Source organism: Myxine glutinosa, chromosome 9 (genome assembly GCF_964187855.1).
Source record: "Myxine glutinosa chromosome 9, kmMyxGlut1.1, whole genome shotgun sequence".
NCBI lineage: Eukaryota > Metazoa > Chordata > Myxini > Myxiniformes > Myxinidae > Myxine > Myxine glutinosa.
Genome location: NC_136269.1, coordinates 83,008,227 through 83,036,049, shown reverse-complemented (window position 1 = coordinate 83,036,049; position 27,823 = coordinate 83,008,227). Strand labels below are relative to the sequence as shown.

The 27,823-nt window shown below is 45.8% G+C and overlaps 3 protein-coding genes and 1 long non-coding RNA gene across 10 annotated transcripts in view; 3 read left to right on the top strand and 1 right to left on the bottom strand.

The window, feature by feature from the left end:
- Nucleotides 1–9,072, bottom strand: part of LOC137412912 (uncharacterized) — an 86,915-nt gene extending 77,843 nt beyond the window's left edge. The window contains exons 1-4 of one of the 2 annotated variants that reach the window (XM_078784474.1): nucleotides 8,947–9,042; nucleotides 8,370–8,692; nucleotides 7,358–8,279; nucleotides 3,646–3,825 (exon numbers count right to left, since the gene is read on the bottom strand). In XM_078784474.1, the coding sequence (XP_078640600.1) occupies nucleotides 3,646–3,825; nucleotides 7,358–8,279; nucleotides 8,370–8,692; nucleotides 8,947–8,977 (1,456 nt within the window). In that variant the 5' untranslated portion in view covers nucleotides 8,978–9,042. Of the gene's footprint in view, nucleotides 1–3,645; nucleotides 3,826–7,357; nucleotides 8,693–8,946 lie in introns of both variants that reach the window. The other variant, XM_078784473.1, reaches the window with a different exon arrangement.
- The window catches only part of LOC137417302 (vacuolar protein sorting-associated protein 4A), a 297,125-nt gene that overhangs the window by 126,156 nt on the left and 143,146 nt on the right, over nucleotides 1–27,823 (top strand). The window lies entirely within an intron of this gene.
- On the top strand, nucleotides 9,226–9,746 carry LOC144893629 (uncharacterized). Its single transcript, XR_013624545.1, has 2 exons — nucleotides 9,226–9,291; nucleotides 9,496–9,746. It is a non-coding gene; the product is annotated as an uncharacterized LOC144893629 (long non-coding RNA).
- The window catches only part of CCNE1 (cyclin E1), a 32,929-nt gene continuing 18,373 nt past the window's right edge, over nucleotides 13,268–27,823 (top strand). For 2 of the 6 annotated variants that reach the window (XM_068103154.2, XM_068103150.2), the window contains exons 1-5: nucleotides 17,736–17,807; nucleotides 18,425–18,494; nucleotides 18,638–18,716; nucleotides 18,835–18,903; nucleotides 22,739–22,890. In XM_068103154.2, the coding sequence (XP_067959255.2) occupies nucleotides 18,454–18,494; nucleotides 18,638–18,716; nucleotides 18,835–18,903; nucleotides 22,739–22,890 (341 nt within the window). In that variant the 5' untranslated portion in view covers nucleotides 17,736–17,807; nucleotides 18,425–18,453. Of the gene's footprint in view, nucleotides 13,369–17,593; nucleotides 17,808–18,069; nucleotides 18,183–18,424; nucleotides 18,495–18,637; nucleotides 18,717–18,834; nucleotides 18,904–22,738; nucleotides 22,891–27,823 lie in introns of those variants that run through there. The other 4 variants (XM_068103151.2, XM_068103153.2, XM_068103152.2 and 1 more) reach the window with 4 other exon arrangements.

The window sequence follows — 27,823 nt, the reverse complement described above, 5'->3', positions numbered from 1 at the left end:
CCCGAACATCTATCCATTGTCTAACGTTTTAAATGCAAAAAATAAAAAATAAAATCCTTCTATCCTCGCGGGCACGTGTGCTTGCTGTCTTGCCCCACCACCTTTATCTCCTAATCTTCCACCTCTTCCTTCCATCTCCAGCCGAAACTCGCCCTTCCAATTCTAGTTTCGTTCATCTCATTTAATTTAACCCTTTCTCTTAACTCTGCCTCTTCGCTTCACCATCAAACCATTTGTCCTCCTCATCCTTCTCTTTCTCCTAACCCTTCTGCAATCTCCGACACTATCAACAGTTCTCCCTACCTCCCCCTCCTCTGTCCTGTACCCAATGCTCCCCCTCCATCTTCCTTAACGGTATGGACCTCAAACATCCGGGGCCTTCGCTCAAACCTGATTGATCTCTCCATGCAGGTTGCTTCAGACAAACCAGACGTAATCTGCTTAACAGAAACTTTCCTCCTTCAAGATGTCTCTGATTCCTTCATGTCTCTTCCTGGTAACTCCCTCCTCCGTCATGATAGACCTGAGCCTCGTCCTGGTGGTGGGGTTGCTATCTTTTTCAAAAACTCTCTTCCTCACTCTCCTTGCACTGCCCTATCTCCACCCAACCCCTAGGAGAACCTCTGGCTAAGGATTCCTCTCTGCTCCCACCTTTTGTTCATATGTGTTCTGTACCATCCTCCAAACAGTGATGACTCCATATATATCTCCTGTTTGACAACATGGACCAACTTCTATCCACTCATCCCAACTCTTTCTTCCTCATATGTGACGACTTCAACTGTCATCATGCCAGCTGGCTGGGTGTGGGTTCCTCTCACTCCTGCCATGGCATCTCAGCAAAGGCTTCTGCGACTCACTGGGACTGACACAATCTGTAAATTTCCCGACCCGGATCTCAATCAATGGAGTATCTTCTCTTCAAGACTTTGTTATGACTAACTTCGCTGCAAATGTCTGCTGCTCTTCTTCTGCTCCAATCGGTTATTCTGATCATTTCCTTGTTAAAGTGGACATCTCTCTGGCCATTCTCAGAGAGCCTCATCAGCGCCGACGAGTCTGACATTTCATTCAGGCTGACTGGCACGGTCTTCAAGCAGCCATCAATCATCTGGACTGGTCTCCCATCTCTACTGCCTCCGACATCAACTCTTCCTGGGAATTCTTCCAAAGTAAACAGCTCACTCTCATGCACAGATTTATCCCTTCTCGTCTTCAGTTGTCGAACCCTTCCTCCCGTCAATGGTACAATGAAGCAACTTGCCTTCACCTCTTGGAAGGCTAATCCAACTGAAGGTAATCTCAGTTTCTTTCACAAAGCTCGGAACAAGTGTGTGTCTACCCTCAGGAGAGCCAGGAAACAATATCTCTCTACTCTCAAGACTGAACTCTCAAACCTGTCTCCCTCCTCCAAATCCTGGTGGGGTCTGGTCAAATCTGTTTCTGGTGTTTGTTCCCCCCTCCATCCCCTCCCTTGCCTCAAATAGCTACACAGCTGACTCCGCACGTGAAAAATCTGTACGCCTCAACTCTGTGTTTGCCTCAAAATCTTGTGTCCCAAACCCGTCTCTCTCTGTACCCACCGTACCAAGTCGTACCCAACTGCTCCTGGACTCTGTGTCCTTCTCTCCTGACAAGGTGGAGAAGTCTCTGTCAATCATTGACTGTGATTCTGCAACTGGACCTGACGGCATCAGCCCACGGGTCCTAAAATCTTGCTCTGCCGCTCTATCTCACCCTCTCTCTGTTCTCTTCACCCTCCCTTTTGCTCAAGGTCATCTGCCATCTGCTTGGAAATCAGCCAACATTATCGCTTTGCACAAAAAGGTGCAAAAACAGATCCTTGCAACGACAGATCAATCAGTCTGCACCCAATATTCAGCATGGTCATGGAATCAATCATCGCTTCTGACATCAAATCCTTCCTTTTCTCCAATGGCTTGATCTCGGATCATCAATTCGGATTTAGACCAGGTCATTCTACTCTGGACATGCTGCTTCTGCTGTCTCAACAGCGGATGGAGGTCCTCAATGCCAAATAGGAAATCAGAACCGTCTCCCTTGACATATCACGTGCCTTTGATACAGTCTGGCACACCGCTCTGCTCACCAAACTCTCCTCTTATGGTATCCATGGAAATCTCCATGCATGGCTTGCGAACTTCCTCTCTGGTCGTCGCCAACGTGTGGCCCTGAATGGTTTTCACTCATCTCCCCTTCCTGTTCAGGCTGGAGTTCCCCAAGGCAGTGTTCTGGGCCCTGTGCTTTTTCTGCTCTTCATCAATGATCTCTCCGACTCTCTGGAAAATCCTCTCTATCTCTTTGCTGATGACTCCACTCTGCCGCTCCATACCCCATCCCTCAGATCGGCAGTCTGCACCCTCCTCACTCTCTGCAGACCTGGGAAAAATCACAGACTGGTCAAACAAGTGGAACATGTCTTTCAATCCTGACAAATCTCACACTCGTACTATGTCTCTCCGAAAAGTCTGACTGGACAACCAACCCTCCAATCCACTTTCTCAACAATCCTCTTCAAGAAGTTCTGTCACTCAAGCTTTTGGGTCTCACTATCTGCCATGATCTTTCCTGGGAAAACCACATTTCCAAACTGGACTCCAAAGCCAGTCGCCGACTGAGCATCCTCCGTCGTGCGAAGTCCTTCCTTGGCACACCTGAGCTCCTCACCACTTACAAGGCTTTCATCCGCAGCTCAATGGAATACTGTTCTCCCCTCTGGGCCGGTGCTCCTGCCTCACACCTAGCTCGGCTTCACGCTGTTGAAACCAAAGCTTTCAGAATTATTGGAATCTCCCGCGATGAAGCTACCTCCGAGGGCCTTTCACTCACTCACCGCAGGCAGGTTGGTGATCTTTCTGGCTACTACCAACTCCTCTCCAGCCTTGCTCCCCCAGCTCTCTCTGTGCTGTCCCCCAAATATTCCTACAGGTCTCACAAGATCTGCCAGCATCCCTCTTATGGTTAAACTGCCAAAATCAAGACTCTCTGCTCACCTTCACTCCTTCATCCCTCTTCTCTCCCGCCTCTGGAACAAACTCCCTCACTCTCTTCAATCCCAATCCTCCCTCCAGGTCTTTAAAACAGCTGTCCACCACCATCTCTGATCTTCTCCCATCCAAAACCTTGATCTTTTCTACCCCCGTGAATTCACCCTAGATCCACTTTTCTGAAATACCGACTTCTTTCCTGGAAGTCCTCGCAGTGTCCACGTGTTTGTTTGTTTTTTTTTACCTCTCCCACCCCTCCCCCGCCCCCTTCCCATGCCCATCCCCCCAAGCCCTCTCCCTCCTCTGTCCCTGCTCTCCATCTTTTCTCCCACTCCCTTTATCATATGTTTTATGTGTCAGTTTGTCTTTTCTGTGATCAATGTTAGCTCTTACACGAGCCTCGACCTTGTATACAACAGAAAAAAAAAAAATCTCGACCAATCAAACTTGCCGATCACAGACCCCGGCCACGTCCTTGTTTCTCAAGACTGTGCAGGGTAAGGTGTTATATGAACTCTCTTGTTACGTTATGTTCGAAGCGATATTCACTGTCCATAGCCTTTAACAAGTACTGTAATGTTCCATGATATTGTGCGTTCCCATTTCAAATACTAAACTGGCTTTACTGGCACCTCACCTTGAAAGGAACAGGAAAACCTCTTCTCCAGAGGAGCTCGGGCTTTACAAACTTTCCTTTTTCCTGGATGTTTAGTGCCTGCAAATGACTGTTGAAATGTGGACGAAGAGCTGGTGAAGCAGGGAGGAAGGACGTGTCGAGTTTCATGACACTGTGATGGCTTGGACCGAAAAGTTGTCCCTGGAAATTAAAAATCAGGTGAGAAGATTTCCATAATTTTATAAGAGAGATGCAACATGCATACAGAAAAACAAGTCCCACTGAAATAAACAACCCCAATGGATGTATTAATGTAACAGGTAGTTTTAAAATAACTCTGGGAGATAAAAAGGAAGATAAATACATTGACAGACTAGAATGGCACTTTGTAGAGCACATACTTCCACCAGGTTGAATAGTTTACGTTTTGTATCCCACTGATGGGTCAGATCTGGATTCAGGCCTGAACCAAAATTGAACCAATTCGTCCTTGTCACACACCAAACATGTCCACCAAGTTTCGTCCAAATCCGTGCATAACATTTTGAGATATCGTTTTTTGGCCTTAACTCTCAATGGTGACGAATCACTTTAAAAATTCTCCGATCCAGATCTGGATCTTCACTAAAATCTAATCATTTCAGCCTCGTCACACACCAACTTCTCTACCAAATTTCGGCTGAATCGGTCCACACATTTTAGAGATATCCTGTTCACAGACAAACAAACAAAGACGTTGTGCAGAGCATGATACCTGTGGAATCACTAAAAGAATTGACCTTAAAATAATTGGTGGTTGATTCCAAAGACATGGCAAGCAAAACCTGTTCAAATTTCTTGTCAATCAGATAAAAATTGAGGATTTTGGAAATTTGACCTGACTTGTTGACTTTTTGGCCTATGTTGACCTGTTGACCTTTTGAACTCAAAATCAATAGGCTTCTTGCTTATGACCAACTCATCATTTGGTGAAGTTTCATGAAGATTGGTTAAAAACTGTGATCTGTAGGTGACTGACAGACAAACAGACAGACAGAATAATGCATGCAACCAACCAATATACGTCACAAATCTTCGATTCTGGTAAGTAACAAACATACGGGGGTGAAAACATAACCTCCATCCAAGTCTCTGTCTCTCTCTAACTTTGTCGTGGCACTGACTTTGTGAAGCCAGGGGTACACCATCCTGGCTGTGGGGGATCTCGGGGTCCCTCCTGCTCTATCTCAGTGCTGTGGGCCTGTTCGAGAGAACTGTTCGGGGTTACACACCAACAACCGCAACAATGGCACTCCATACAGCGCATACCACCACCAAGGTGATGAACAGTTCACGTCTTGTATCCCACTGATAACTCGGATATGGATCTCCAAAATCTAACTGGCTTGTTCTTGTCACCTACCCAACTCATCCACCAAGTTTTGTCCGAATATGTCCATAACATTTTGAAATAGCATGCTACACATCATTGTAGCCCAATCACTCAATGGTGAAGAATCACTTTAAAATTATCGTATCTGGATCTTCATCAAAATTGAATTATCCTTTTTTTTTTTTCTTTTTTTTTTTTTACACACCCAACCTGTCCACAAAATTTCGTCCAAATCTGTCCACAACCTTTTGAGATATCCTGCTCACAGACAGAAAAACAGAGGTGAAAACATAACCTCCGTCAACCTTCGGTGGTGCAGGTAAAAACAAGCATCATTTGAGCCAAATTTGGTCGCAATCCCATCATCGGTTTCGGAGAAGTTTCAAGTGTTTACGGACGGACTGATGACTTTTAAATCAGATGATCACACCTCATCGAGATCTTATATTAAATATTGTCACGCAACCGCCAAAATTTATATCAGGCGATCGCGGATGCCGATCACAAAGGCTTTAACTCCGAGGCGGAAACTCAATGGCGGATTCCAAAATCTAAAACACCTAAGCGCGCGGAATGGAGGGAAGTGGCGTAAGTCTACTATTGCCTTAAGCCTTAACTTAACGATTGGAAGCCTTAACTATTGAAATTAACCACCCGGTAAACTGCGTTCAGGTATTATGTACAAAAAATAATATAAGGGTTTATTGAATAAAGGCAGAGACAGGAAAACCACGCGCCGGTAATAAATATCCTAAATCGGGATCCCGCACACCGACTTCAAAAACAAAATGAGGGATTATGAATTAATAAAAAGAACACGTCATGTAAAATGTACACACGGAGCTCGGCTTATCTGTCTTTGTCGTCTTGTATTGTTTGCCGTCCACCACAGCCCCGCTCGGCCCCGATGCACCCACGAGGCCTTGCTCCAAGCTCCGATCCTCTCGCCGCCCACGAGGTCCGTGCACCAAGTTCCAAAGCACCCAACGCAGGCCAGCGGCTTCACACGAAGTCGATCCCCACACGAAGCACGAAAAGACAGGAACTGAGAGAACGCAGGTGTGGCTGCACATCTCGTCCTTCTAACTCGCTTCTCAATTGCTCACTGCCAAACTGCGCACTGCAAAACCAACTCTCGACCACGAATGTCACTCTCTACCGAACTGCCGGGGGCCAGGAGTGAACTCGTCTCAACTCAACACCAACTCTCGTGGCTCGAACTCACAGTCCCCCTGCTCAACTCCCGCTCAACTCTTGCTCAAATGCGCACACGAACTCTCGATCCAACTGCCAGCAAAGGCGTCCGGCGCTGTTAATATCTCTGGCCGATGACATCAGCTTTGGTGCACTGTCCTGCCAATCAGAGCCTCCCACGACTCGCCGGCTTGTCCAGGGCACGCCCACTGCGCCACTCTCACTCCCGTCCCCTACTCCTTGGTCACAGCACGTGCTAATGTGAGGCGGGTAGGCCTCTCGGAGGTGCAAATGGTGGCGGCCATTATTGGCGGTGTTCTAGCCCGATTTCTTCCTAAGTCATGTCAGGGGGGAAGGGCATCATTAATGTTGTACGAAAGGAATCCTAACTAGTGTCTATGTGGTCTGCAGTGCCATAAGGGACAAAGGTTTGACTACCAGGTGAGACATACAAGGGCTCTACTCATTATTCCCTAGACTACTTAACACACGAATCTCCTGGTAGATTCACAATCATACATCTTAGCCGACAAAACGCCTACACATGACTTATTACAGGTAGATTCCCTATCGCGACAGTCGAAGCATGTTACCTACTCAGATATACTCTGCTCTACATATGTCACTACCCAAATTCGTAATAATATAAACCACTTTTTTGTGGAACCAGGAACCATGCATCCCACTGACGATTAGTACATGGATTCTAGGCAACAGAGCATCATGTGGTCTTTGAGACACAGTGGAGGCTCACAACTTCGTTCCAATAATTGCGCCGATGCGTGAAAAAAAACAGAGGTAGTAATTTTAGGGACTTATCGAGAACAATTACAGTGAAGTAAACATGGACAAGTTTAAATGCCCTCACCTACTACAATAATATAATATGTTCCCTTGCAAGGAACTTCAACATAGGAGGAGGCAATTATGCCCATCCAAGTGCTCCACGTGATGATAGCTCGCCTAATCATTAAAACACCTCTGATCAAAATAAGCACTCACAATGACAGTCTATATATAATGGGAGCGAGATACCCTGAATCTCAAATATCGATTTTAACTGATAGCATATTTGATATCGATTTTCGTTACAATCTACAATAACGTCAGAAATGTAGCCGATGTATTTCAGGATCTGAGACTGTCTGCATACCAGTGCATGCATACCAGTGCCAGGGGGCAAGGCAGTGACGACGGGCCGAGTGTCTGGTCTAGGCCGCGCGACCGGTCCGGGCAGCGAGACCGGTCCGGGCAGCGCGACCGGTCCGGGCAGCGACACTGCTACAGTGCAGTGTCCCGGTCCAGGCAGCGCATTCTGTCCAGGTAGCGACACAGCTACAGTGCAGATCCCCGGTCCAGGCAGCGCATCCGGTCCAGGCAGCAACACTGCTACAGTGCAGTGTCCCGGTCCAGGCAGCGCGTCCGGTTCAGGAAGCGCGACCGGTTCAGGCAGCGCGACCGGTTCAGGCAGCGCGACCGGTTCAGGCAGCGCGACCGGTTCAGGCAGCGCGACCGGTTCAGGCAGCGCGACCGGTTCAGGCAGCGCGACCGGTTCAGGCAGCGCGACCGGTTCAGGCAGCGCGACCGGTTCAGGCAGCGCGACCGGTTCAGGCAGCGCGACCGGTCCAGGCAGCGCGACCGGTCCAGGCAGCGCGACCGGTCCAGGCAGCGCGACCGGTCCAGGAAGCGCGACCGGTCCAGGAAGCGCGACCGGTCCAGGAAGCGCGACCGGTCCAGGAAGCGCGACCGGTCCAGGAAGCGCGACCGGTCCAGGAAGCGCGACCGGTCCAGGAAGCGCGACCGGTCCAGGAAGCGCGACCGGTCCAGGAAGCGCGACCGGTCCAGGAAGCGCGACCGGTCCAGGCAGCGCGACCGGTCCAGGCAGCGCGTCCGGTCCAGGAAGCGCGACCGGTCCAGGCAGCGCGTCCGGTCCAGGAAGCGCGACCGGTCCAGGAAGCGCGACCGGTCCAGGAAGCGCGACCGGTCCAGGCAGCGCGTCCTGTTCAGGCAGCGCGTCCGGTCCAGGAAGCGCGTCCGGTCCAGGCAGCGCGTCCGGTCCAGGAAGCGCGACCGGTCCAGGCAGCGCGTCCTGTTCAGGCAGCGCGTCCGGTCCAGGAAGCGCGTCCGGTCCAGGCAGCGCGTCCGGTCCAGGCAGCGCGACCGGCTCAGGCAGCGCGACCGGCTCAGGCAGCGCGACCGGTTCAGGCAGCGCGACCGGTTCAGGCAGCGCGACCGGTTCAGGCAGCGCGTCCGGTTCAGGCAGCGCGTCCGGTTCAGGCAGCGAGTCCGGTCCAGGCAGCGACATCGGTTCAAGCAGCGCGTCTGGTCCAGGCAGCGCGTCTGGTCCAGGCAGCGCGACCGGTTCAGGCAGCGACACCATCACAGTGCAGTGTCCCGGTTTCTTGTGCTCTATGAACGCCTCAATGGATCCGAACTGTCCTCCACAAGTCCCACACATGTGCACGTCCGCACTGGTCGGAAGCAGCAACGGGGCACAGCCGACTGGAGACACAGACACACGGAACGTTCGAAATTAAGCAAACAACGGTAATCTCCGTTTTCCTCAAGTTTGTTATATCATTACTCATTAGCCATGAAGCACCACCTCGCCATTCCATCATCGGAACGGTATCGCTTCAGCGAAGTCGATTTGCCGAAACGAGCTGCGATCAACTAGACTACAGCGCGCTATGGTTACAGCTCGTTATCTCCCGTACAACTCGAGCCGTGATTTGATCCATCGCCGAGTTACTCACGGGAAGCGCCCGAAGGCGGCCTCGTCAGCATGGCGAGCGCCTCGCACCCCGGCTAGGCCCGAACCGCAGAGGGAGCCAATCGGACGCTTTGCTGTGACTTCATCTCCGGTATTTTAAATTACCGTTACATGATGCTATTGAACCCGGAAATGTGGAGATTACCTTGTGAAAAACGATTCAAACCCAGAGGTGCCAAGTAGCGTTCAAGGATAGAAAAGGTAGAACTCCCTCCGCCCCTCCCGAGTCGCAACTGAGGAGAGAAGAGAGAAGAGAGGAGACGATGAAGGGGGACGGAACTTTGACCCGGGGGTCTTCCCCGAAAATCAAAACATTAGTTCCAAAATGGTTATTCTAACTCGAAGAATGTTTTTCATCCTCCTCCGTTTTTCTTTAGATTTTGGTGAATTGGGATGAAACTTAATTAAAACGTTTCCTGGTATTCTGACCATTGGCTGTGAATTTGTGATGATATGTCATTGGCCATCCGATCAACAGCAAATGAAAACTCGTTGGCAATGTCAATGTGACATGTGCTGTACGGTGGTGCAGGTTAAACGGGGATTCGACGCCAACGACGTACCGAGAAAAGAAGAAGAGGTTTCGCTCAGGAGCCCGAGGAGGAAGAGGTCGCATTTTCATGAGGAAGAAGAACCTCGAGGATCTCGTTCGAGAACTGCAGATCGAAGATGTGAGGCAACTCTGTTCGGACCGGTGATGTTTCATATCCAGTTATATGTATATATCCAGTTTCATATTTCATTTCAGTTTCATAGTTTCATATCCATAGTTATAGTGGTACGTTGGAGGTGTGTATATATATGTGTATATATATATATATATATATATATATATATATATATATATATATATATATTTGTGCAGCGTCTGTCCTGTCCTGTGTTGTGTTGTGTCTTGTCACTGAACTACTTTCTCAAACTTTTGTGAAATCGTACCAAACTTCTGGTATGCACATATCTCTCCCGTCGGTATGTCCTAAGGGTATTTCTTTAAAAAAAAATTGCAATATTTTTATTTTTATTTTTTGGAATTTTTTGGGGAATTTTTTTTTTTTCAACTTCAATTGTTTATAAAATGTGATATCACGTTCATTACAAATACATTTGTGCAAAATAATTGTTTGAATTATGATTGGTTTAATTTAAACCATGACAAAACGGCAACTCGGGTACAGTCATTTATCTATACTAGGGCATGCCCGTACTATATCTATATCTAAAATTATATCCCCCCCCTCTATTTACATGAAATGGTTTGGTCCAAAGCGAACGGCTTGCGAGTGGTGACAATCCCCCCCCCCTCTATTTACATGCAATGGTTTGGTCCAAAGCGAACGGCTTCCGGAGTTTGGTAAAGAAATCGCCATCGCGTGCACAAACGCGCAGGAAAGCGAATGAATCGCAAATTCGGTTTTATTAGTTTTAAAACATAGTTTAACGCCAACATAGTTTGCAAACGTGAAATAAATGAATACGCTCTCAAATGTGCCATCCGAGGCAGAGTGTGTCCTCCACGTTCGGCACACGCGATCGTTCGCTGCTCTCTGATTGGTTGAATCGTTTTTTGGACATAGCTCGGTAAGTAATTGTCCGATTAATATGAAACCTTGAAAAGGCACATCCTCGGGTCCCCAGCAATATACCTGGCAAGTTTCAAGTATATTGGACCGGTAGTTGTCGAGAAACAGCGGTCACAGACAAACAAACAAACGTACAGACAGACAGACAGAGATTACTGGAATTATAGATAGATATCGACACATCTGGGCAGTGTCTGTGTTATCACTTAACGACTCCCTCAAACTTTTGTTTCCGTGGTTGTGAAGTGTTTTTAATAACGTTGTGGTGGTTTTGAATCACGTGGTGGTGAGGTATTTTGAATTATGTGGTGGTGAGGTGTTTTTAAATGACATGGTGGTGAGGTGTTTTAATATCACATGGTGGTGAGGTGTTTTTAAATCACATGGTGGTGAGGTGTTTTTAAATCACATGGTGGTGAGGTGTTTTGAATTACGTGGTGGTGAGGTATTTATAATTACGTGGTGGTGATGTGTTTTTAATTAGGTGGTGATGAGGTGTTTTGAATTACTTGGTGGTGAGGTGTTTTTAAATGACGTGGTGGTGAGGTGTTTTGAATTACGTGGTGGTGAGGTGTTTTGAATTACGTGGTGGTGAGGTGTTTTTATTATGTGGTGGTGAGGTGTTTTGAATTACTTGGTGGTGAGGTGTTTTTAAATGACGTGGTGGTGAGGCGTTTTGAATTACGTGGTGGTGAGGTGTAATCGTCCCAAACTTCCAGTCTGCACCTACCCCTCCCCTATGTGTGTGCTGAAGGGTTCTTTCTTGAAAAAAAAACATTCAACCTAAATCGTCAACCTAAATTGCCTATAAAAATGTAATATCACAAACACAACAAATACATTTGTGCAAAGCAATTGTTTGTATTATGATTGGTGAAAATCATGACAACACAGCAACTCAGGTACAGTCATTATCCTCAGCTAAAATAAGCCCGTTCCTCAGTATCGACGCTTGGTGAGGCGAGCGCAGCGAACCGAGCCAAGCTAGTATATATATATATATATTTATTTATATATATATATATATATATATATATATATATATATATATATATATATATATATATATATACACATACATATTGTATACCAGTATGATGCAGGAGTGGGTTGGTGGCAAGTACTTTATAATATATTGACCCATGTTTTTATATCTAATTTATACCATTCGAACCCAGACCAGACAAGGGCCACAGACAAGAGGAAAGAGGAGCGTAGTCTACAAGGTTTGAGATCTACAGAAGTATAAGACTTTGTGCAACAGTTCCAGATCTACATTTCAAGGCTCAAACACAGTTTTTTAAACACAGGCCTTCCCCTATATTAAAAAAAAAAAAAAAACACCTTTAGAGGCCATTTTTCCCCGCAAGCGGGGGTTGGCCTTTTTTCGGGCACCGTGGTTGTTGTTGTTTTTCGGTCCCGTTTTTGAAGCAATGTTTTACGGCCGGATGCCCTTCCTGCCGCCAACCCTGTTTGTCGCCTTTTACGACAAGCAGGGAATTACCAGTGAACTGGTACTCAAATTAGCCGACCTCGGAAGGATGACAGGCTGAGTCAACCCCCCTGGCGTTAATTCAGTGATCGACCGGGATTCGAACTCAGGATCCTAGGATCCTAAGCTGTCACCCTAGCCGCTAAGCCAACGCCAGGCTTGTAATGGTAAATTCCCCTATATAATTCCCCTATATAAATTCCCCTATATAATAATTCCCCTATATAATATTCCCCTATATTCCTATATAATATAAATTCCCCTATATAATATATTCCTATATAATATATTTCTATTATATAGATTATATTTCCTATATAATTTCCTATATAATTAGATTATATATATCTATATATCTATTTTATTCCTATATTCCTATATAATATTCCTATATAATATATATAGGGTAAATTCCCCTATATAATATAATTCCGCCTTCCCCTATATAATGGTAAAAAATAAATAAAGGAACAAGAGCGATAATTGCTTTGCTATGTATGTCCCCTACCAATGTGATTTTCTAAATCCAAAAAGGGCATAACTCTGTAAAACAAAATTGACGTAACGTCCTGAAACTCGAACATTTTCTGTAACTTACCATAATAAAGCCACGTACCAAATTTCACTTGAACATATGGAGAGCAAACCTATACATATTCCCTCCAGTGAAACCGTTAGGGGATTAATAAGCGTAGAGAAATTAGGGACTTTGGTGCAATTTTCACGATTTATAGAAAGGACAATTATATAATGGGTCCTTCTTCTAGCTGGAGTAAACATTGAAATCGAGAGAAGAGGGAAGGTGACGTACTTAATTTTGGAAAGTATCTGAGAAATCTGGCAGGACAGGAGACCTGCCACATGATCAACAAAGGAAGCCTTCGTGAGTCAGGTAATATACGTTCAGGTAAGGGTCTTGTGTCACTTTATAGCACTTCCACTAGTGTCCCATAAAATGTTCCACAATTGTTGTTTTTTAATGCCAACAACTTTGTTTTTAGTCTTACCATTAGAAAGGGCAAACTGAGTCAAGGTTCTAATTATATAATTTCCTTTTTCCAGGATGTTTGATAAATTGATTTAAAAAATAGTCTCAGCTAAGTGAAGAACAATGATTGTAGAGATTCATATCAAAATCATAATTCTGCTGTTATCGTTTAAAGACTTTTTGGAACCCAATTCCCAGAAATGTACTGAATATGAAGTTTTTTGAGTTGCTGTAGAGGACGGTGCTGCATCCTGGAGTACTACTGTTCTTCTCCAACTGAGATCATCTCCATGCGAAGACTTCCAGCCATCACCATGTTCCTGAATTATTGTCGGCTTGATAAAGGTTTATTGACTTGGTTTTGATTATTTTTGGTTTTTTCTATGCAACACATTTTGAACATCAGTTTTAAGTCCACTTTTTATTTATGGAGGTTCAAAATAGCCAGCATCATTTTTAAAGTACATTAGGGGGTCCTCATGAATCAGGACAAGGAGCATTGTTATTATTTATCATTTTCATCAATGATTTGGACAGTGGGGTTAAATAGTAGCTTTTCCAAAAATTGCAAATAGTACAAAGCTTGGATGGAGAGAAGGTAGATAGCAGAAAGGGATAATCATATTTAGTAAAGCCCCAATAATTTCACAGATTGGGCAAAGGAAATGCTCCGCTGAGTGTGGTGAGAAAGGCGCTGAGTGTGGTGAGAAAGGCGCTGAGTGTGGTGAGAAAGGCGCTGAGTGTGGTGAGAAAGGCGCCGAGTGTGGTGAGAATGGCGCCGAGTGTGGTGAGAATGGCGCCGTGTGGTGAGAATGGCGCCGAGTGTGGTGAGAATGGCGCCGAGTGTGGTGAGAATGGCGCCGAGTGTGGTGAGAATGGCGCCGAGTGTGGTGAGAAAGACGCTGAGTGTGGTGAGAAAGGCGCTGAGTGTGGTGAGAAAGGCGCTGAGTGTGGTGAGAAAGGCGCTGAGTGTGGTGAGAAAGACGCTGAGTGTGGTGAGAAAGACGCTGAGTGTGGTGAGAAAGGCGCCGAGTGTGGTGAGAAAGGCGCCGAGTGTGGTGAGAAAGGCGCCGAGTGTGGTGAGAATGGCGCCGAGTGTGGTGAGAATGGCGCCGAGTGTGGTGAGAATGGCGCCGAGTGTGGTGAGAATGGCGCCGAGTGTGGTGAGAATGGCGCCGAGTGTGGTGAGAAAGGCGCCGAGTGTGGTGAGAAAGGCGCCGAGTGTGGTGAGAAAGGCGCCGAGTGTGGTGAGAAAGGCGCCGAGTGTGATGAGAAAGGCGCCGAGTGTGGTGAGAAAGGCGCCGAGTGTGGTGAGAAAGGCGCCGAGTGTGGTGAGAATGGCGCCGAGTGTGGTGAGAATGGCGCCGAGTGTGGTGAGTGGCGCCGAGTGTGGTGAGAAAGGCGCTGAGTGTGGTGAGAAAGGCGCTGAGTGTGGTGAGAAAGGCGCTGATTGTGGTGAGAAAGGCTGCTCCATCGTTGTGGCGTTGCTGGTACCCAGAGTGCTCCAGGAAGTGACGCACTTCCCCTGAGTTCCGTAGCTGTGATTTTCTCATCTAACAATAACAATCTTGCCTCATTTTTGTGTATTTGTTTGCATGTCCATGTGTGTGACGTATGTACAGTATGTGTGTGTGAAAGCTCCACTATAAGCCTTTAAAAAATATGATTATGAAATGTAAAGTGCTGGGGATTTGTAAGAATAATGAAAATAGACCCTGTATATACTGTATATATATAAAAAAGATTTTGCATTTTAATTTTTTTCAATAAATAAGGGCTGACAGGATGGCCGAGAGTCCCAATGCACACTCGCCTCTAAGTTGTCTAGCCTGGGTTCAAATCCCGACCCAGCTATAAACTGTCAGTTCGGGTTGTTACAGGGTGATTCACCAATGTGTGTGCCATCCCTCGGATGGACGTTAAACTGGGAGTCGCATCTGCCAGCATGGGTTGGTGAACATTGAAGATGGACGTTAAACTGGGAGTCGCATCTGCCAGCATGGGTTGGTGGACATTGAAGATGGACGTTAAACTGGGAGTTCCATCTGCCAGCATGGGTTGGTGAACATTGAAGATGGACGTTAAACTGGGAGTTCCATCTGCCAGCATGGGTTGGTGGACATTGAAGATGGACGTTAAACTGGGAGTTCCATCTGCCAGCATGGGTTGGTGGACATTGAAGATGGACGTTAAACTGGGAGTCGCATCTGCCAGCATGGGTTGGTGGACATTGAAGATGGACGTTAAACTGGGAGTCGCATCTGCCAGCATGGGTTGGTGGACATTGAAGATGGACGTTAAACTGGGAGTTCCATCTGCCAGCATGGGTTGGTGAACATTGAAGATGGACGTTAAACTGGGAGTTCCATCTGCCAGCATGGGTTGGTGGACATTGAAGATGGACGTTAAACTGGGAGTTCCATCTGCCAGCATGGGTTGGTGGACATTGAAGATGGACGTTAAACTGGGAGTTCCATCTGCCAGCATGGGTTGGTGGACATTGAAGATGGACGTTAAACTGGGAGTTCCATCTGCCAGCATGGGTTGGTGGACATTGAAGATGGACGTTAAACTGGGAGTCCCATCTGCCAGCATGGGTTGGTGGACATTGAAGATGGCCGTTAAACTGGGAGTTCCATCTGCCAGCATGGGTTGGTGGACATTGAAGATGGCCGTTAAACTGGGAGTTCCATCTGCCAGCATGGGTTGGTGGACATTGAAGATGGACGTTAAACTGGGAGTTCCATCTGCCAGCATGGGTTGGTGGACATTGAAGATGGACGTTAAACTGGGAGTTCCATCTGCCAGCATGGGTTGGTGGACATTGAAGATGGCCGTTAAACTGGGAATTCCATCTGCCAGCATGGGTTGGTGGACATTGAAGATGGACGTTAAACTGGGAGTTCCATCTGCCAGCATGGGTTGGTGGACATTGAAGATGGCCGTTAAACTGGGAGTTCCATCTGCCAGCATGGGTTGGTGGACATTGAAGATGGACGTTAAACTGGGAGTCGCATCTGCCAGCATGGGTTGGTGGACATTGAAGATCCCATGGTGTCTTTTGCAAAGAGCAGGCGAGTATCGCCGACACCATGACCAAATTCCAAATTCCTGCCCTAACTAGGTGAATGTAAGGCCTGGACAGGCCAGTTCGTGAAAGACTTGGGCCAAGCTTCCCCCGGCCGACCCCACAAGGTGGGATAATAGTGGCCATTAAAGAACAACAACTATAAAAATTTTTTAATATAAATAGGTCTGGTGTTGATGTGGCCCAGGCATGATGGGCCGAGCGGCCTCCTCCTGCATCTAAATTCCTTGTGTGTATAATGCAAGGGACAGTCTGGAGCATTTGACATAGAAGGATCGGGGGGTGGTGGTAGATATACAATGGTGGGTTTGGGGTTGGAAGTGGGGGTTAAGCAGACAGCTCGGTGCAAGACAGCTATAAGCAAACCTGATGGGGGTTTAGGTTATATCCACAGGGGAATAAATTATAAATCAAAATGTAGTGTCAACACCACAGGAATTTCTGAAGGCCTCGTCGAGAATAGGGTTCATTTTGGTCTTTTGGAACAATTATTTTTCAGGAAAATGGACATTGGCAGAACCAAAGGGCATGACCTGAGAGTCAAGATGAGAGTTAAGACGAAGTATAAAGGTAGGGGTCTTTTACTCATGGATTAGGGAATTACATGGAATGGTCACCCTAGAAAGCTAGTAGAAGCAGAAACGGTAGATAAATGGCATCTAGCGGAATTATCCATGGACTGGTACGTGGATTTTGACGGGACGGTGTCTGAGTTTTGGGTGGCTGATTGTACCGATGTGTACAGCGATTGTGATGTCTGTGATTGGGTCTCATGAAAAGGTGAATGTGGTATCGGTATTTGTTCTTTCCTCGCCCAACAATCGCCTTCATCTCCCCTCCCCCAAAAAACAACAGCAAACAATCAAATGTGCCTGCCCCAACTGTTCCCCAACAAACCATGTCCTCCCCACCTCGACCTTCACAATGAGATGACGTCGATAAACTTACGGAGAGAATTTTAAATCTGCTTTTGATAAATCTCCCCCTGTAATCTGTATCCAAGTTCGTTATACTTCATTGTACCTGTTGTGCATGCACACCAAATCCATCAAGCAGGTAATCGACATTACTCATCGACAGACCACACGTTATCGTGAAATCAGGGCGTTCTTTGTAGTCTCGTGGTGGAAATCCATTAATCGCATGAAGACGCCGTGCAAAGCACAGCAACTCGCATATGGACACGAGGGATGAGGTGGGGTGGGGATGAGGTGGGGGTAAGGGGTGGTGGGGGAGGTGATGATGCGAACGGCATTTCCCGCCATTCCACGGACAACGTGGCTCACGGAAGCCGCCCGAAGACGCACGGACGTCCGCACGAGGAATCCGCACGGACAACACACCGCTCCGAAGTACACGAAGCGCGTGTGCAGTAACTTTCACACCTCACGCTCCGGGGCGACGCTTTGTTTACGTCGTCCTTATGCCCCGCCCCCTTCACGCGCTTCCGCGTCACCCGCCGCGCGGTCTGCGATTCTAATTACGGCGAATTTTTCTTCCACGACGTTTCGCGCCGTTTTATTCTTCGCCATAACCCCGATCGATTCGGTGAGGTGCAGTTTTAGACCTCACGATAACCTTTTGGAAGGTTCCCGCGGGGAGGTTTTTAAATCCTGCGCATGCGCACTCGCCTCGTTGCCCGGAGTTCCCGCGGTGTCCAGCACTCAGTGCATGAACGTGCAAGGAGCAGCACCGGGTAGGTATTGTCCTCTGTCGGGAGATTTTTTTCTTCCCGCTTTTTCTTCCCAAGCAAGCTTTTCCCTCCGCACTCTGCAGTATTCCTTTAACCCCATTCACCCCCATTATGAGCTATCTCTGACCCCCCTCTTGCGCGATCGCTTTGCTGGGCGGGATGCGAGTTCCGTAGAAAAGGCGCAAAAAGTGCATTTGACGTGTTAACGCACTGCACCTGGATTAAAGAGTACCTTTCTTATTTTCAACTTTCCTCGAACTCGTGCTGCGTACCTTGAGCTCTTATTTTACCTGCACCTGAGTGAGATCGTGCGAGTATTTAGTGCTTCGATGGCGCCGATCCGGGTGTGTAGTGCCTAGTGGGGGAGGGTGCGCGTAGGTGAGTGAGTTTTGGTGCTTTTGTAAAGGTGTTCTCGATTACCTGCGATTGTTTGATCTCCTCGGTAAGAGTACAAGTCGATGTTCCTCGGATTCCTTTTCGTCGTGTGTTGATCGCGCGGTTTTTGTACAAATCGGTCTAAAAGGCGGGACGGTGTCCGGGTTTGGAGGGAAACGCGGCCTGGGTGTCGCATAGCAGCTCGATTCCTGCAATCCGGTGATTTTTTTGATTCCCTCCCTTAGATAACCTTCCGTGTTAGACGAGCGGAGATATGCAGACAAGCGAATCCGAGGGGAAGATGTCGAGGAGGAGGTGAGCGCGGGAGGATGGAGATGCCACGTCGTCCTGACGATGGTCTCGCGCGCGCGATCTGGGGCCTAGTCCCGCGCTGCTGTTTGCTTGTGGTTAATTTGTAGCGAAATGGACTCGTCCCCCTTTTCTCCCTCCGACCTCAGGAGCAGGCAGCAGTCGAAACACCAGAGCTCTGGCACCGTTGAGCCCTTCGTGCTGCAGACGAGGAAAAGAAAGGCCGAGGTAACCGGGCCTTCCCAAGTTTTCCAAGAATTATCATTCCTCTTTTTTCTTCTTTCGTCGTCGCTTGTTGCATGCTCCGAGCTATACATCTCGACTTTCATTATCCCTCCTTCCATAGACTCCCAAGGAACTCCAACCTGTCTTGGATGAGCATTCCTCTTGGAAGAAACGTCACTTGGAGGTTGAGGTGAGCCCGAGTGCGGTTTGAAGATCGAGGCGGGATCTTGATGGTGCGGTGAGGATTATCGCTTTAGGAATCGAACCTTCAGCACTTGTTGCACTCCCTGTGGGTCCAGCTTTGTGCTAGTACATCGGTGGGGAATCGAATAAGTGAAGAAGACTCCCTTTTTGTTGGTTGTCGTGCCTCGTGGTGGTCTTACAAAATGGTGACTCCACACTTTTGTTTGAAGCAATGAGATTGCAAAAAAATTAAATACAAATTTACCCCCAAATACCCCAAAGCTGTTTTGCCATCTTCCACCTCTCAGCCGAAGTGCAAATTTTGCTTGGACGTGAATGTATGGAAAAAATATTTTTGCCCTAATGCTGCTTGGTAGTTGTGTAATGCGTTGGTAACATCGAGAACGCGAGACCCCGGGAGGAGTCTTGGTACCAGAAAGTTGTGCGTTTTTACAATGCCGACTGGAAAGGTACCATGATCAATAAAATTAATATTAATCCATCTTTCAGTTCTCCCACGAGTGTAAAATTAATATTAATCCATCTTTCACTTCTCCCACGAGTGTAAAATTAATATTAATCCGTCTTTCACTTCTCCCACTAGTGTAAAATTAATATTAATCCATCTTTCAGTTCTCCCACGAGTGTAAAATTAATATTAATCCATCTTTCAGTTCTCCCACGAGTGTAAAATTAATATTAATCCGTCTTTCACTTCTCCCACTAGTGTAAAATTAATATTAATCCATCTTTCAGTTCTCCCACGAGTGTAAAATTAATATTAATCCATCTTTCAGTTCTCCCACGAGTGTAAAATTAATATTAATCCATCTTTCAGTTCTCCCACTAGTGTAAAATTAATATTAATCCATCTTTCAGTTCTCCCACGAGTGTAAAATTAATATTAATCCATCTTTCAGTTCTCCCACGAGTGTAAAATTAATATTAATCCATCTTTCAGTTCTTCCGCTCATGTAAAATTAATATTAATCCATCTTTCAGTTCTCCCACTAGTGTAAAATTAATATTAATCCATCTTTCAGTTCTTCCGCTCATGTAAAATTAATATTAATCCATCTTTCAGTTCTTCCGCTCGTGTAAAATTAATATTAATCCATCTTTCAGTTCTCCCATATTAGCCGTAAAACGTAAAAGCCGTAAAACATTGCTTCAAAAAGGGGACCGAAAAACAACAACAACCACAGTTCCCGAAAAGGCCAACCCCCGCTTGCGGGGAAAAATGGCCTCTAAAGGTGGTTTTTTTTCAGTTCTCCCACTCGTGTAAAATTAATATTAATCCATCTTTCAGTTCTTCCGCTCATGTAAAATTAATATTAATCCATCTTTCAGTTCTCCCACTCATGTAAAATTAATATTAATCCATCTTTCAGTTCTCTCATTAATGTAAAATTAATATTAATCCATCTTTCAATTCTTCCGCTCGTGTAAAATTAATATTAATCCATCTTTCAGTTCTCTCATTAATGTAAAATTAATATTAATCCATCTTTCAGTTCTTCCGCTCCTGTAAAATTAATATTAATCCATCTTTCAGTTCTCCCACTAGTGTAAAATTAATATTAATCCATCTTTCAGTTCTTCTGCTCGTGTAAAATTAATATTAATCCATCTTTCAGTTCTCATTAATGTAAAATTAATATTAATCCATCTTTCAATTCTTCCGCTCATGTAAAATTAATATTAATCAATCTTTCAGTTCTTCCACTCGTGTAAAATTAATATTAATCCATCTTTCAGTTCTCCCACTCGTGTAAAATTAATATTGATCCGTCCTTCAGTTCTCCCACTGGTGTAAAATTAATATTAATCCATCCTTCAGTTCTCCCACGAGTGTAAAATTAATATTAATCCATCTCAGTTCTCCCACTGGTGTAAAATTAATATTAATCCATCTTTCAGTTCTCTCACTCATGTAAAATTAATATTAATCCATCTTTCAGTTCTCCCACTAGTGTAAAATTAATATTAATCCATCTTTCAGTTCTTCTGCTCGTGTAAAATTAATATTAATCCATCTTTCAGTTCTCCCACTAGTGTAAAATTAATATTAATCCATCTTTCAGTTCTTCTGCTCGTGTAAAATTAATATTAATCCATCTTTCAGTTCTCATTAATGTAAAATTAATATTAATCCATCTTTCAATACTTCCGCTCATGTAAAATTAATATTAATCCATCTTTCAGTTCTCCCACTAGTGTAAAATTAATATTAATCCATCTTTCAGTTCTGCTGCTTGTGTAAAATTAATATTAATCCATCTTTCAGTTCTCCCACTAGTGTAAAATTAATATTAATCCATCTTTCAGTTCTGCTGCTTGTGTAAAATTAATATTGATCCATCTTTCAGTTCTCATTAATGTAAAATTAATATTAATCCATCTTTCAATACTTCCGCTCATGTAAAATTAATATTAATCCATCTTTCAGTTCTCCCACTCATGTAAAATTAATATTAATCCATCTTTCAGTTCTCCCACTCGTGTAAAAATTAATATTAATCCATCTTTCAGTTCTCCCACTCGTGTAAAATTAATATTAATCCATCTTTCACTTCTCCTGCTCATGTAAAATTAATATTAATCCATCTTTCAGTTCTCACTCGTGTAAAATTAATATTAATCCATCTTTCAGTTCTCTCATGAATGTAAAATTAATATTAATCCATCTTTCAGTTCTCTCATGAATGTAAAATTAATATTAATCCATCTTTCAGTTCTCTCATTAATGTAAAATTAATATTAATCCATCTTTCAGTTCTCTCACTCATGTAAAATTAATATTAATCCATCTTTCATTTCTCCCACTTGTGTAAAATTAATATTAATCCATCTTTCAGTTCTCCCACTAGTGTAAAATTAATATGAATCCATCTTTCAGTTCTCCTACTCGTGTAAAATTAATATTAATCCATCTTTCAGTTCTCCCACTAGTGTAAAATTAATATTAATCCATCTTTCAGTTCTCCCACTAGTGTAAAATTAATATTAATCCATCTCAGTTCTCCCACTAGTGTAAAATTAATATTAATCCATCTTTCAGTTCTCCCACTAGTGTAAAATTAATATTAATCCATGTTTCAGTTCTCCCACAAGTGCAAAATTAATAGTAATCCATCTTTCAGTTCTCCCACAAGTGTAAAATTAATAGTAATCCATCTTTCAGTTCTCCCACAAGTGTGAAATTAATAGTAATCCACCACTCGTGTAATACCACAAAGATGAAATTAGTTGGACTTCCCTCAAAGTTCCTTGTGACGGAACTCTTGTATGAGTATGTCAGACACGGAAACCATCTTGTAGATGGGAAAGGATTCGCTTCTCTCTCTCACTCTTGATTTGCAGAATTTTTGAACGTTACTATTTCCTGGTTTTACGTTCAATCTCACATGATCATCGTGATTGGTCGTCGATCTGCAGTGCAGATCATCCGTGCCGCATGGTTTTCACGTTATGACACCGAAGCCGATTTTAACGGTAGTCCTTTGAGCGTCCGTTTTGAGTCTATGAGGTCGGTAGTTTGAACCCCGGCTGAGTCGAACCAAAGATTAAATAAAGTGGTACATGCTGCTTCCTTGCTTGGCGTTAAGCATTTAAAAAGGATCGAGCGTGGCCAACCAACAATAGGTTGGTCATCATGGCCTCCTGCGTCTTAAGTTCCTTGTAAAGCAACTCGTATGATTGGTAGTCGGGCAACGTACGGACCATATGCTTTCACCAAGCACTCTATCTAATGAGGGCATTAAAAAAAAAACTTTAATAAAGCCAATCGTTTACTTTTTATTCATTTTCGATTATAAAATTGTCTTCATTCCTCATTTCAGTGGTCAAACAAGACTCCAAGCCCCTGCCGCCTGCTCCCCACGCCACAAAAGGATGATGATGACCCTCTTCCGGAGTCCACTGGATTCACACAATACCGCTTCAACAACCTCTTCCTGAACCATGACCGGCCTCAGCCTCTGCCCAAACTTAGGTCTTGTTGCCACCATTGCTCACAATAACAACAACAACAACAGGCATTTTAAGGCCATTTTCCCTGCTAGAGCGGGGATTAGCCTTGCGGGCCCCATGACAATCTTCTCCATATTGCCCTATTTTCTACATACCATTGCTCACAATGAAATGCAGAAATTAGTCTTTCATGGCACTGGTATCTGAAGTAGCAACTCGTGATCCCAAATGACAAATTTGTGCCACTGCACCTGGCACGGCTGTAACAATGTGGCTGGCTGCATAGTGAGTTTGGAAACGATAAAGTAATTATACCTTTTTTTTTTCTTCTTTTTTTTTTTTGTATACTGAATCGAGGCTTGTGAAAGAGCTAACATTTATTTCACAAACAAATCAATCGGACAAACAAAATATATAAAAAGAGGGAGCGGAAGACAAGATGGGGAGAGAAGGGGAAGCACACAAACACAACATTTGAGAGCAGGGAGATGTGTGGGAGGCAGGGGGCTTGGGGGAAGGGGGGGGGGGAGGGATGGGAGAAGTATAAAACACAAGGACACCAAAGACTTCTGTCCAAGGATGAAGGACAGAAGTTGGTATTTCAAAAAAGTGGATTTGGGGTGAAATTAGCGGGGGTAGAAAAGATCAAGGTTTTTGATGGGGGAAGATAAGAGATGTGGTGAACAGCTGTTTTAAAGACCTGGAGGGTGGAGTGGGATTGAAGAGAGTGAGGGAGTTTTTTCCAGAGGCGGGAGAAAAGAGGAGTGAAGGTGAGCAGAGAGTCTTGATTTTGGCAGTTTAACCATAAGAGGGTTGCAGGCAGATCTTGTGCGACCTGTAGGAATATTTGGGGGACAGAGCCCAGAGAGAGCTGGGGGGGCAAGGCCAGAGAGGAGTCTGTAGAAGACGGAAAGACCACCAACCTGCCTGCGGTGAGTGAGTGAAAGGCCCTTGTAGTTAGCTTCATGGCGGGAGATTCCAATGATTCTGAACGCTTTGGTTTCAACAGCGTGAAGATGAGCTAGGTGTGAGGCAGGAGCACCAGCTCAGAGGGGAGAGCAGTATTCCATTGAGCTGCGGATGAAAGCCTTGTATGTGGTGAGCTCAGGTGTGCCAAGGAAGGACTTCGCACGACGGAGGATGCCCAGTTGGCGCCTGGCTTTGGAGGCCAGATTTGAAATGTGGTTTTCCCAGGAAAGATCATGGCAGATAGTGAGACCCAAAAGCTTGAGTGACAGAACTTCTTGGAGAGGATTATTCAGAAATTGGATGGGAGGGTTGTCCAGTCGGTCTTTTCGGAGAGACATCGTAAGAGTGTGAGATTTGTCAGGATTGAATGACAGGTTCCACTTGTTTGCCCAGTCTGTGATATTGTCCAAGTCTGCAGAGAGTGAGGAGGCTGCAGACTGCCGATCTGAGGGATGAGGAATGGAGCGACAGAGAGTCGAGTCATCAGCAAAGAGATAGAGAGGATTTTCAAGAGAGTCAGAGAGATCATTGAGGAAGACCAGAAAAAGCACAGGGCCCAGAACACTGCCTTGGGGAACTCCAGCCTGAACAGGAAGAGGAGATGCGAGAAACCCATTCAGGGCCACACGTTGACTATGACTAGAGAGGAAGTCCGCCAGCCATGCGTGGAGATTTCCATGGACACCAAAGGAGGAGAGTTTGGTGAGCAGAGCGGGGTGCCAGACCGTATCGAAGGCACGTGATATGTCAAGGGAGACAGCTCTAATTTCCTGTTTGGCATTGAGGACCTCCATCCATTATTGAGAAAGCAGAAGCAGCATGTCCAGAGTAGAGTGACCAGGTCTGAAACCAAATTGATGATCAGAGATCAAGCCATTGGAGAAGAGGAAATATTTCATATCTGAAGCAATGATGGATTCCATGACTTTGCTGATAATTGGGAGAAGGCTGATTGGTCTGTCGTTGCTAGGATCTGTTTTTGCACCTTTTTTGTGCAAAGCGGTGATGTTGGCTGATTTCCAAGCAGATGGCAGATGCCCTTGAGCAAAAGAGAGGGTGAAGAGAACAGAGAGAGGGCGTGAAAGAGCGGAAGAACAGGATTTTAGGACCTGTGGGCTGATGCCGTCAGGTCCATCAGAGTCGAGGGTTGAGGACACAGAGTTGATTGCAGAATCAGAGTCGAGGGTTGAGAGAAACTTTTCCAATTTGTCAGGAGGAAAGGACACAGTCCAGGAGCAGCTGGGTACGACTGGGTATGGTGGGTACAGAGAGGGATGGCTTTGGGACACAAGATTTAGAGGCAAACACAGAGTTGAGGCATTCAGCTTTTTCGTGTGCGGAGTCAGCCGTGTAGCCGATTGAGGTGAGGTGAGGGAGGGGATGGAGGGGGAACAAACACCAGAAACAGATTTGACCAGACGCCACCAGGATTTGGAAGAGGGAGACAGATAAGAGAGTTCGGTCTTGAGAACGGAGAGATATTGTTTCCTGGCTCTCCTGAGGGTGGACACACACTTGTTTCGGGCTTTGTGAAAGGAAATGAGATTTCCTTCCGTTGGATTTGCTTTCCAGGAGACGAAAGCAAGTTGTTTCTGGGCAACAGCTTCACCACAAGAATCCGTGTACCATGGACGGGAGGAAGGGTATGACAACTGAAGTCGAGATGGGATAAATCTGTGCATGAGAGAGAGCAATTTACTTTGGAAGAATTCCCAGGATGAGTTGATTTCAGAGGCGGTAGAGATGGGAGACCAGTCCAGATGATTGATGGCTTCTTGAAGACCGTGCCAGTTGGCCTGAGTGAAATGCCAGACTCGTCGACGCTGAGGAGGCTCTCTGAGAATGGTCAGAGAGATGTTCACTTTAACAAGCACATGATCAGATGAGCCGATTGGAGCAGAAGAAGAGCAGCAGACATTTTCAGGGAAGTTAGTCATAACCAAGTCCAGAAGAGAAGATGCTCCGTTGGCTGAGTTCCGGGTCGGGAAATTGACAGATTGTGTCAGTCCCAGTGAGTCGCAGAAGTCCTTTGCTGAAGAGCCATGGCTGGTGAGAGAGGTACCCACACCCAGCCAACTGGCATGGTGACTATTGAAATCACCACATATGAGGAAGAGAGAGTTGGGATGGGTAGATAGAAGTTGGTCCATATTATCAGACAGCGAGATGTACATGGAGTCATCACTGTTTGGTGGACGGTACAACACACATATGAACAAAAGGTGGGAGCGAAGGGGAAGCCGTAGCCAAAGGTATTCCTGGGGGTGAGGTGGAGAGAGGGCAGTGCAGGGCGAGTGAGGAAGAGTTTTTTATAAAGATAGCAACCCCACTTCCAGGACGAGGCTCAGGTCTATCATACCGGAGGAGGGAGTAACCTGGGAGAGATACCAAGGAATCAGAGACATCATGAAGGAGGAAAGTTTCTGTTGAGCAGATCACGTCTGGTTTGTCAGAAGCAACCTGTATGGAGAGATCAGTCAAGTTTGAGCGAAGGCCCCGGATGTTTGAGGTCCATACCGTTAATGAAGAGGAAGGGGGAGCATCGGATACAGAACAGGGGGGGGGGGGGAGGGGTAGGGTAAGATGTGGAAGAGTAGGAAGAGGTAAGGGGGAAGAAGCGGGGAGGACGCTTTGAGGAGGAGGGGTGAGAGGGGAGTCTAGGAGGGGAGGAGCGAGAGAGAGTCTCGGAGGGGAGGGGTGTGGGGGGAGTTTAGGAGGGAAGGGGCAACGGGGGGGATTTGAAAGGGGATGGGTGATGGGGAAGATTTGGAGGGGAGGGGAAAGGGGGAAGATTTGAAAGAGATGGGTGATGGGGAAGATTTGGAGGTGAGGGGCAAGGGGGCAGATTTGGAGGGGAGGGGTGATGGGGAAGTTTTGGAGGGAAGGGGTGATGGGGAAGATTTGGAGGGGAGGGGCAAGGGGGATGATTTGAAAGGGATGGGTGATGGGGAAGATTTGGAGGGGAAGGGCAAGGGGGAATATTTGAAAGAGATGGGTGATGGGGAAGATTTGGAGGGGAGGGGAAAGGGGGTAGATTTTGAGGGGGGGGGGTGATGTGGAAGTTTTGGAGGGGAGGGGTGATGGGGAAGTTTTGGAGGGGAGGGGTGATGGGGAAGTTCTGGAGGGGAGGGGTGATGGGGAAGTTTTGGAGGGAAGGGGTGAGGGGGAAGATTTGAAAGGGAGGGGCAAGGGGGAATATTTGAAAGAGATGGGTGATGGGGAAGATTTGGAGGGGAGGGGTGATGGGGAAGTTTTGGAGGGAAGGGGTGATGGGGAAGTTTTGGAGGGAAGGGGTGATGGGGAAGATTTGGAGGGGAGGGGTGAGATTGGATTTTGAAAAGTGTACGATTAATGGGAAACGAACATTTATTGCAAAATGAGTTTCTTGAGACCTTCGAGTCAAAAATACGTTTGAGGACGCTGAAGGAGGGGTGGAGTGCAGGAGAGTTTCGGGAATGTAGAAAAAAGGAACTGTAAGAGATGGAATTTTTTTTTGGAATGAATAGATTTGGTGAGCAAGTCGAAAGCATCCTTTAAAAGAAGAAGAAGAAAAAGGTGTTATAATATACGACAGAATACAGTTCTTCAGGGGAAAGTTTAAACATTTTTAACAACGTGATCAAGTGATCACGAACAACGTGGTCGAAGAACGAACGAACAAATAAGAACAACGAATAAACGAATAAGAGCAGAGAAGGGAATTTTTTTTTGGGTTTTTTTTTTTTTTTTGAGTTGAGATTTTAAACAAGGAAGTATGGGGGTGAAAGACTGGGACAAAAAACAGAGAACGAAAGTAATTGCAGCGCAATCGACGAACCACTGAGAGAAAAACAAAGCCTCAAGGTCGGACACGGAAGCCTACTAGGCCTCAGAATACGCGACACGAATTAACCGACGATTTTGTATACAGGTATGAAAAATTAACACCGATAATCTTACTAAAGACACACTATAAGTACACACACCGAAAGATAGATACAGTTTCG